This window comes from Cervus elaphus, chromosome 29 (assembly GCF_910594005.1).
Source record: "Cervus elaphus chromosome 29, mCerEla1.1, whole genome shotgun sequence".
In the NCBI taxonomy this organism is placed as follows: Eukaryota; Metazoa; Chordata; class Mammalia; order Artiodactyla; family Cervidae; genus Cervus; species Cervus elaphus.
The window spans coordinates 7,821,261-7,832,144 of NC_057843.1; the positions used below are offsets into that span (position 1 = coordinate 7,821,261).

At 36.1% G+C, this 10,884-nt stretch overlaps 1 protein-coding gene across 2 annotated transcripts in view; it reads right to left on the reverse strand.

Annotated features, from left to right (window-relative positions):
- GLRA3 (glycine receptor alpha 3) overlaps positions 1-9,189 on the reverse strand; it is a 184,597-nt gene extending 175,408 nt beyond the window's left edge. The window contains exon 1 of one of the 2 annotated variants that reach the window (XM_043891458.1): positions 8,752-9,189. In XM_043891458.1, coding sequence (XP_043747393.1) covers positions 8,752-8,822 — 71 coding nt within the window. In that variant the 5' untranslated portion in view covers positions 8,823-9,189. The remainder of the gene's footprint in view (positions 1-8,751) is intronic. The other variant, XM_043891459.1, reaches the window with a different exon arrangement.
- Positions 9,190-10,884: the final 1,695 nt, after the last annotated feature.

Here is a 10,884-nt window from a genome sequence, read left to right on the forward strand (position 1 = left end):
ATGTTTTGTAACTGCTAAATCAGCCTAAACCTGTCTGCTCTGTTGTTCATCTTTATCCCAGACTAATGACCTTGTCTCCCACTTCAAAGAGATAACTGAGTGCTCAGCTGCTGAATTACAAAATCTCAGTTCCCATCTCTACTCCTGTCACATTCTGCATCTAGTCCCAGAGAAAGACTTACACGCTTCTGGCTCAAAAGCTACCCTTCAACTACTGCTCCGAAAACTCTTTCTTTTCATCTCAGCAGTGACATTGCCTCTCCTCTTCTGAACCTTCTTGTGTCTTTCTAAGCATTTCCTGATCTACTGACTTCTTTCTCCAAGATGTAAGCAAGCTCAAATTCCCTTTCACTGTAAACACAAAATTAAACAAACAAATCAGGAACTATCAATCTCACTGTGTCCACTGTTACTTTCCCTTGTTATAGCCTCTTGGGATATAAGGATTACACTATTGATACTATGTATAAAAGAAGTAACTAATGAGAACATACTGTGTAATACAGGAACTCTACTTAATGTACTGCAGTGACCTGAATGGGGAGGAAGTCCAAAAGGGAAGAGCTATGTGTGTACACATGGCGGATGCATTTTGCTGTACAGTAGAAATTAACACAACAATGTAAAGTCACTCTACTCCAATAAAAATTAATTTTTAAAAAGGGGATCTTTTTGCCTATCTTTTTCTTTAACTCACCATTCATATTATAATAACATATTTGCACATGTGCTTTTGTACATAGAGTGCTCCTGAAAAGGTGGCTAATAATCTGCTACACTTCTTTTTGTTTTTATGGCATTTGATATTGTATTACTGATTATTCTTTTATTTCCAAACAGATTCTAGGGTGAAAAATTTTCTTCTTCTTACATATAAAGCACAGATCTATCTCTATGTATTTGTATCTATATACCACACATGAGTAAATATATAATACACAGTGATATTATAATTTCATGCAGTCAATTAGAAAGTCTAAAAATATCTCTCAAAAAGCTCTTTAGGAGTCAATGATGGGAAAAAAAGCTTGAGAAATAATGCATTATACAATAGAAATTTCAATTTCTCTTGGTGATAAGGAGAAGTAAATCCATTATTTTTCCACTAGGTGCTGACAATTTTCATCTGTTTTACAACTTCTTCTCAGAGCAGGTAATGTCTTACAAGGCATCTTATTTGATTTTATATCCTTTATGGTGTCTAAAGCACAAGATTCCCTTCTCATTCCAAGTAAATAACACAGATTTAAATAAAATTCAAATCTAAAATTATAGATAAAGAGAGGCGACAGATGCGTCATCTCAGTATTTGTTGTTTGTGGAGCTCTACTCCACGCATGATATTGAATTAAATATTACGGCAGTAAAACAAGACCAAAAACAATCCAATCCTCATGGGACTAACAATTAAGAGTGAGAGACAAGACCTGCATGAAAACCTAAAACATACACGTGAAGGTGATGTGCGCATGCACACACACACACCCACAATGGTTTATTATAGAGAGTTGAGATTCTGTTGCTCCAAGCACATTGCACTCTTCCTGGAAGGTAATAATTGCTGAATAGATGTTTATAATGTTACAAAGAGATTCTAGAGCTACAGGCACTCTAGACCTGGAGCATATAAGCTTCACACAAGGAGCAACCACATGGAAAAGGCTATCGATTCAAAACATGCCTCAAATAGAAAACACACTCTCCATGAGTCATTTTCAGTAAAGAGGCAAGCATTAAAAAAAGAAGAAGAAAAAATACACAAACAAATATTGGCAGGAAGGGGAAACCACAGGTGGCAAGAGAAAGTTTCCTATGGCCAGGAGAAAATAAAATAACATTTTGTTTTTTATTTATTATTAAAATGGCTTGATAAATATTTTCCTTTTCAGGTAAAGAGGACCTTATTGTTGGAAATTTAAATGTTCACAGGATAACTACCTGTTGTAGATATTTTTGAGAGATTTTCAAATTTAGGTAGGATATTGGATGAACTAGTTGTCTCTGATGTTAGCCCAACCATCCTATATTGGCAATGTTTGTAAAATAGGATCAGAAGTATCTCAGAGTTTATCATTCCTAATTGGTTATTTTTGTCTGTATGCAAATTTTGCATGAACTCCTAGGAATTCTTCATCATTCGCATTGGAACTTATTCCATGCAATAAACTATTTCAGAGGATGTTGATAGCATTTCCATTTTATGATATTCTTAATTGTACCACTGAGGTTATTGCCTCTGTGTATTAAGTTGTCTGAGAGGTAACTGGTAATACTTCCTTCTAAAAGCATCTCTAGTATGGAGATTCTGAATTTCAGGAATGCTTTATAGTGAGGCTGCTTATTAACTATTTTACTTTGTTTCCTCCTCTGCCAGCATCTAAGGATTTCAAACTTTATTTCCTAAAGTGTGTGTGGCTGCCTTGCAGTTGTTAGAACAGCTTTTCTGTGGCTGAACAGCTCATTCTATTCACACACTTTCTGCTTGTTACCAAACAGTTGGTCCTGTCTTAGAATGCCTGCCTTCACTCCAGAACCAGTTATCTGAAGGTGACTCACTTGTTTCTCTACTTGATGTATTTTCCTAAGCAAAACAAAACTATAGCTTTCTTTTAGTGGAGAGAGACAAGCCATCCATGTTTCAACATGGACACTTGCATGCACAGGAGTTCATTTTCAATAAGTACAGTTAATCCGAGTATAAGGATAAGACAAGAGTTTTGGAGAAGAGTTTAAGAGACAGGTTTGCTGGGAAAATCAAAGAGGCTCCATGTTATATGCTTAATGAAGTAAAGAAAAGTTAAAGATGCATCTTCACCAAAATAATTCCTTTAAAAATCCCCTCAGGAAACTTAAGTGGGTAAAATATACCATCCATGATTGTGGACTAGTTTATGAGATTAGTTGAAATTAGAGCATTGATTCCCTGGTGGCTCAGACAGTGAAGAATCTGCCTGCAGTGTAGGAGACCTGGGTTCGATCCCTGGGTCAGGAAAACCTCCTGCAGAAGGGAACGGCTACCACTCCAGTATTCTTGCCTGGAGAATCTTCCCTGGAGAGAGGACCCTGGAGGGCTACAGTACATGGGGTCACAAAGAGTTGGATATGACTGAGTAAATAACATACCTACAGAGCATTTGAAGGCTCTATAGAAAAGTGATAGATATATGCTATTGATAAAAGCAAGTCCTTGAGATTGACAGCATAAAATTATGATAAATCTGTTACTTTGTCACTTGTTTATGACCAGTTCCACCACCACAGTTTAGCTCAGAACTCTCTCTGAGTACTTCTCTATGCCTGCTCTAAATGTTCTGCCTTCATTTCAGATAAATATTGTTTCTGTTTTTTTTTTTTTCTCTTCTGCACACAGTGTGATCACCTCTGTAACAGTTTAACTGTTCAATCTACAGTTCAAGCAGGGTCTCTACATTCTCAGCTGACAGCAAGATACAACAAATCTACTGCTAGCATCTCAGACTCAAAACACCCCAAACCAAATTCACTGGCATCCTTTCTTCCAACAATCCAAATCCTCTACCTGACAGCCTTTTTTTCGAGAGATCATATTTTGATGATAAATTCAAACATGATCTCCAAATTCTAAAACAAGCAGACTGTCATTATCTTCTAGTAGTCTTGTCATTGTTGTCTGTCTACATATTATAGTTTTTACTATTCCTGATGGTTATGAGCAATCTTCTGATTAATTGTAATTTTGAGGTAAATGCTACCTCTGAGAGAGAAGGATTTGTAGAGCTTTTTTGAGCCAAGTTACAAGACCATTCCTATAATGATAACTATTCAGTTATAATTAAATTATTTGCTTCTAAACTTTATCCATATTCCATTATGAAAGGAAGCTGCAACTCCTCCACCTTTCAGCAGGTTTATTATTGTAGTCAGCTCTATAGTTGTTGCTTGCTGCTGCTGCTAAGTCGCTTCAGTCGTGTCTGACTCTGTGCGACCCCATAGATGGCAGCCCACTAGGCTCCTCTGTCCATGGGATTCTCCAGCAAGGAGTGGGTTGCCATTTCCTTCTCCAATGCATGAAAGTGAAAAGTGAAAGTGAAGTTGCTCTGTCGTGCCAGACTCTTAGTGACCCCATGGACTGCAGCCTACCAGGCTCTGTCCACGGGATTTTCCAGGCAAGAGTACTGGAGTGGGCTGCCATCGCCTTCTCTGATAGTTGTTGCTAGCAGATATGAAATTAAACAATGAACTGGAGATATTTCAACTGAATTTGGCCATCACCATTCCCTCAGCATTCTATAGGATTGTATCATAGGAATGATTTTACATTCCTATACATTTCCTAATGATAGGAAATGAAATAGAAAATAGAATATTTTCTTTATATCTCACTTCTGCCCATTGAAAAAGCATCTTATAAGATCCAGTGCAAGTACTAATTCTCTGGAGAACTTCCCTGTTTCACAATCCCTAAAACATTGCCACTTCTGTTGTTGTTTTGTCACTTGGACATTTGTATTTTCTTTCCTTCTAGGCTCTAAGTTTCACTATGAAAAAGGTGATAATTTCTCAATCACCCATGGCCAAAACTGTACCTAGCACAAACATGTGTGCACAGAATATGGTGAAAAATCTTGCTGAATTGCTTAACATTACACATTAAACACATACTTGGTGATTGACTGGCCTCAGTATATCAAGGGATCAAGGAAGAGAAAAATTATATACAGGAGAAAATATTTTTATTTCCTGTTTCCTGAATCGGCAGGGCAAACTGCTTGAGGCATTGACTGAAGAACTGGGCCATGAGCCTTCTATACTTAGGAAAATGTAATAGTATTTATAGAAACAAAGGAAAGAAGCATATATTATGTTTACTGTATAGAATCCTGCTACAGTACCTACATACAAGAAATTATCATAATAGAAGAATAAATAATAGTACTTTGTTCCTTAAAGTACATTTTTCTTCAAAGTCTTACATAAGAAAATAGACCCAACATTAAAAAGAATTTTCCCCATCTTCCAAAACATACCAAAAGGAAAAAAACAAGACATTCTAGGCCAAAATGTTTTTCCTAGACTTTGAAGTCAATCAAGAAAACATTTTATTTGTGATTATCATAAACCCTGAAATTCATACATTCAGTTTTTGACACAATGTACCATACTTTATCCAAATAGCAAGTCTATGTTGCTATCAAACTATCAAGATGAAAAACAAAATTGCATGTTGTGAAAATAATTAATTTAGATAGAATACTTTTGGCACTTTTCTTGCTTTTGGAAATTGCTCTGCAAGCTCTTCATAATCATCACTTATTTACATTTCAAAGAAAGCTGAACACTGGTGTTTTGTTCTTTATTTCACTAGGATGAGAACTAGAATCCAAAAGCCAAAGAAAATTTTTTTTCAAAAACAGCAATATCTGAGCAAAGGGTGAAAATTTAAAAAACGTCACTACTAGGAAATTTAGATTTCTTATGTCTGTTTCCGACTTGTATTTATTAAAAGAATTATCTTCTTTAATAAGTCCCTTTTAAACACTATGTTTCTAATAACCTGGTGTATTCTGATAATGAATACTCCTAATTGTACTATAGTAGTAAATATTTTTGTTCTGCTGTTTGCTTTAATAAAACTAATTTACTAAAATGTATAAATTATGCCAAAGTAAAAACTTCAATCGCATCTGTGGGTTTGCAATAATAGTCTAAGAAAGTGCTATAAATGTTTATAATAATACTTCACTGATAAAAATTTTTTACTAGTAATAGCAATAAGAAGTTTCATATATTACTAACAGAAATGTAACTAGGTACAACTATGTCAGAAAACTTGCAGTATCTACTAAAGCTAGACATACTCATATCCATCCAATATTACAGCAATTCTTTGCCCAGTGAAACTCTTGGACCCAACTCACATGGTCCCCAAAATGCACGTATTCACAGGTATTCACCAAAAAAGGCAAGCTCAAGGAGGGTCATAGCAGCACTAACCAAAAACTTTTTTTAAATACCCAAATATTCCTCAGTAGGACAAGGGATAAATTGTTATGTCTTCATATAATGGAATATGCTGGGCTGGGCTTAGTAAGTCCGTCGTGTCCGACTCTTTGCAGCCCCATGGACTGTAGCCCACCAGGATCCCGTGAGGATTCTTCAGGCAAGAATACTGGAGTGGGTTGCCATGCCCTCCTCCAGGGGATCTTCCTCATCCAGGATTGCACCCAGGTCTCCTGCATTGCAGACAGATTTTTTAAAGCTATTTGAGCCACCAGGGAAGACCAAGAATACTGGGGTGGGTAGCCTATTTCTTCTCCAGGGGATCTTCCCTACCCAGGAATTGAACCAGAGTCTCCTGCATTGCAAGCAGATTCTTCACCAGTTGAGCTACCAGGGAACCCCCCACATAATGGAATACCATATAGAGCTGAAAATAAGTTATTGCTACATGCTACAACATAGCTAAAACACATACAATTCATAAAATAAAGCAGACCCAAATAAGTATTTACAGAAAGTTCAAGAGCAGGAAAAAATGTTATTGTTGCATAAGTCAGGATAGAGATTATCTTCAGGCAAAGTAATGCTTAGGAAGGGATATGGTGGTAAGAGGGAGCAGGGTGAATGCTTCTATAATACTGAGAATTCTGCTTGTTGATCCAGGGTCTCCTTACATGAGGGCATTACGTTTGTGCCACTTTACATGGAATGTGGCTATTTTTGTACTTTTCTGTGTGTATTTATAATCTCAGTTAAAAAAAATTTAAACTAAACATAAAAAAACACTTCTACTAGTATGCCATTTAATTATAACTATCTATGGTTTCTGGTTGTTGTTCTTACTTCCAAATTTCCCTGGAAATAGTATTTTTAAATTAAAAAGATATATTTGTGAACTTAAAACAATACTTGTTTGAATTTATCTTTCCTTTACATGTTTTCCTTTTTTGCTCAATACCTCACAAATAGGCTCACTGAGCAAAGAGTTTCTGTAAAGAAACTGTATTTTATAAGATATTTCCAGTAGAGGGAGCTTCATTTTCAAAAGGAAATTTCTATAGGAAATTTTCCTTCAAGGACCATCACTGAAAAATTAAAATATTTGATTTTTTTATGTATGATTTAAAATTCTTCAGAGTGATGAGCTACTTTTATCTAAGAGAAAAAAGAGAAAATTTTTATTTGATTTGTGAAAGAAAAAGAAAATGATGAAGAATATATGTATTGCACAAATTTCTATACTGAATATATCTTTTTTGAGTGATTACATTTCTGAACTATTCATAAGAAGGATTTTAAACTAAATTATTTAATATTAATTAACATGAATTCTTTCTAAGAATATATTATAGCAAATACCATGGTGATTTTCTATTATACAAATTTGACCTCATCAATCAAAATATTTTAGTTATCAACATTAAAGTTCCTAAATCTAAGTATCAACTAAGCTCTTCTGATTTCTTTGAGAAGATAAGTATGAATATTATCATCTAAGATACTAACAGATAATTATAATAAAATAATCAACTTATGACATGAATTTTGCACTTTTCCATAAAATTTACATAAATGTAAAAGCTCTACATTCTTTGCTTTTATCACTACATATGAAATTTGTACCAGTTGTAAAGTTACAAAAATTTACTATGTTAAAATATTTTTCACTGAAAACATTCTGATTTACAATGGTTCAACCCTTTACTTCAGGAAAAATCAGTAATTTCAGAAATATAGTAGCCTTCACAATTAGTTCCTGGTTACTAAAGGTAGTTTTTATGAGTTATGCTATATTTTTCAAGGTGCCTAAAGATGAAAAATTGACATAGCAACTCAGAGAGAATAATTACATACATCAAATAGAAATCATTATACACATAACTTAATACTCAAATTTTTTATTTCAATCTTTTTGAAAAGCTTGTGAACCATACAATGGAAATTTTAAGGTAATTATAATAGTAAATTAAAGTTTGCATTGGCTTATATATTGTTTCATTGAGAATGGGGTTAAATTAACTGATCTTGTGCTTAGCATGTCTTCTCTTTTAATTAAAAAGAAAAACGAGGAAAAAGAGCCTACCAAATGTGACTGGAGATGATAAGAAAACAGCACGTCATAGAACAATTTTACTGTTCCAGAGGCTTCTTATTACTTTCTACAAAATGATTTTTCTTGGCATAGAACATACCTAATGATTTATTTATCACTTTGCCTCCATGAACTAAGTTCCTTAGAAAACAGTACTTTCAAGGCCTTTATTATTTTATTCACTTAAAATTAACCTCTGGATAGATAAATAATATTCAGAATTTCTCTGATCACTAAATGCTTATGTTCTAGATATTTTTTGTCTTCTAAAATGTAAGTAATGTCCCACTTCTAATTACTAAATGTTTTTTAACTTTCAAAACAAGGGTAACACCCAGAATTTATAATTCACTTAGGAAAAAAGAAACTATAAATGCAATTTGAGAAGGAAAATCCTAAGCTTTGGAAATATTTTTTTTCCTAGGGTAACCTCAGTTGCAAATAACAGATGATGCCAGTTAATAAAATACATTAATTAGTGAAAATAAAGCAAAGTTACATATTTTAGAGGTCTCAAGAGACAAACTGCTAGATAGAAAACAGATTGTTAGATAGAAAACAATACTATTTAAGGGACACTTTCAACAAGTCAACCTCGAGTTGCATTCTTGGTTACATCAATGACAAGCGGTTGTAAGGCTTGAATGAGTTCTCCAACTGTTAAATACAAGTGGACTCACCTGAGTAGCAGTGCTGCTTCCCAGAAGTAAAATCCCGAAACTAAAGTCCGAAAGTGTCTCACGTAGGCCATGATACGGAGGGATATATTCACGACTCTGCAATGAGTCTTATCCAAGGCATGGGGAAGCCGTGAATGAGCCGGGAATGAGAGTGTGCTGCCTGACTCCGTGTCGTGTTGGCAGAGACCAACGACTGGAAAGCTTCAGCACCTGAGACAGCTCCCCGCGGTCCAAGGAGACCCTCTCTTTCAAACTCTTGAAATTCCCTTTCGACACCTTCTCTGAGCATTGAGCTGCGGCGAGATTCACGGGATTACAAACGTGCAGGTGATTTATACAGTGACCGCGGAATAACGGATGAAATGAGATGTCTGAGGTGCCTAGGTTCTGGGCAGCAGTTCACTGGAGCTCTAGCGGCAAAGGGAGAAGGCTAGTCCTTTCCTGACTCAGACTCACGACTGGAGGAGAAAAAACAGCAACTGCGGGAACAGGAATGCGTCTGCACCTGCTCCAAGCGCCGCCCGCTGGAATCCCACTTTCCACCTTTGGGTAAATCCCGAGCCACTAGCGCGGCAAAGGGAAGCGGGGGCGGGGCCAAATGACACCGCCTTGCCAACCAATCACAACTGCACAGCGGGGCAGAGTGACGGGCCACTCACGACGGAAGGCGGTGCTTAGCTAGCCGGACTTCAAAAAAAGCATTGAGTAACTGGTGCAGAGCCTAAAGCGCGACTGGAGGGAATTGGGGGAGGGAATCCTCAGCGCTGAGAACTGGGGGAGTCAGCAGCCTCTATGGATTAGGTAGCAGAATCGCACTTAGAGGGACCCTCCATTGTTGCCTTCCGGCAGAAGGCACACTTTAGTAATAAAAGGTCTTTTCGGAAGTGACCCTGTCTCTTTAACCTTACATCAAAATGCAAGAGTCAGCAGTGAACCCAGACCCTTGGAAAGGGCTAAGGAAGAGCAGAGAACGTGGTGCGGAGTCAGTTGCTTCTAGAATCATCTCACAACCCTGGCCAGCTTCTGGCAGAGAAGCGTTGCTGACTTGTCAGTTGAGTTTCATTCGCTCACAATAAGGGTCCAAAAAAGGTGAAGGTGGGAAATCTAAAGAGATGGCTACTAGTGGGGAACAACGCTACACACCATTTTTCTTACGCATTTTCCATGTCTAAACATTAAGGTCTAGTGAGAGGGACAACTAGATCATATGGTACATCTTTCTTGTGTCATCTTTCTCCTCCCTCTCCCCTCCATGACTGTTTATATAGGAACTTGGATTGGAAGACTGGAAGGGAAAGAATGTGTGTGTGTGTGTGCAAGTGTGTACGTGTGTGCAAGCGTGCACATGTTTCTATGTTTGTTCATGCATCTCAAAATGATAGGATTTTTAATAATTAAAACATGCTGTTAGAACCTTACAGTGGCTTTTATTTACTACAAACTAGGGTCGAAATATTCACCCCTTGAATCTTAGCTTTTTCCCAAAACCCCCTCAGGTATTTATTCTGAAAGCCTTACTTTAATCTCTTATCTTTCTCAATGACTAAACTATACTCCAAAAATGTTTTCTTCTTTCTCACAAACCTTTTCTTCTCAATTAAATCCAACAACAATGGACATATCAATTATCCCATAGTTCTCTATTTAACTGGAAAACTATGTCACCACCTTTTAACCCTCTCAAATGAGGGCACCATGAAAAGAAGTCTTTACTCTTTAGTGGACAAGCTTATTTATATTCAGTATAAGTAAATTTTGGATTTATTTCTATATGTTATTACTAAACCTGTCTCTGTTCACATTTGGTTTTCTGAAAAAAAATCTCAAAACTTCCAGAAGCTTCTTAGGGAATATCATTGATTCGCCCTATGGATGTTTCCATCTTGAGAAGTTTCAAATAATTTTTTTCAACCCAGTTTTTCAGTGAATCTTTTGAAAGTTAAGTGCAAATGCTGTTTAGTTGGTCATTTTTGAATAGCAGTAATCATTTCAAAAACCAGAACCAAAAAAACAAAACTTACTGTCTTTCAAGAGGATGTGGGTTCCTTGCTTCATCACTATCTTTGGAAAAGTAATATATCTTTTAAAATATCTTTACTTAATATGCCTTTGAAAATAAATTGAGGGAATTGA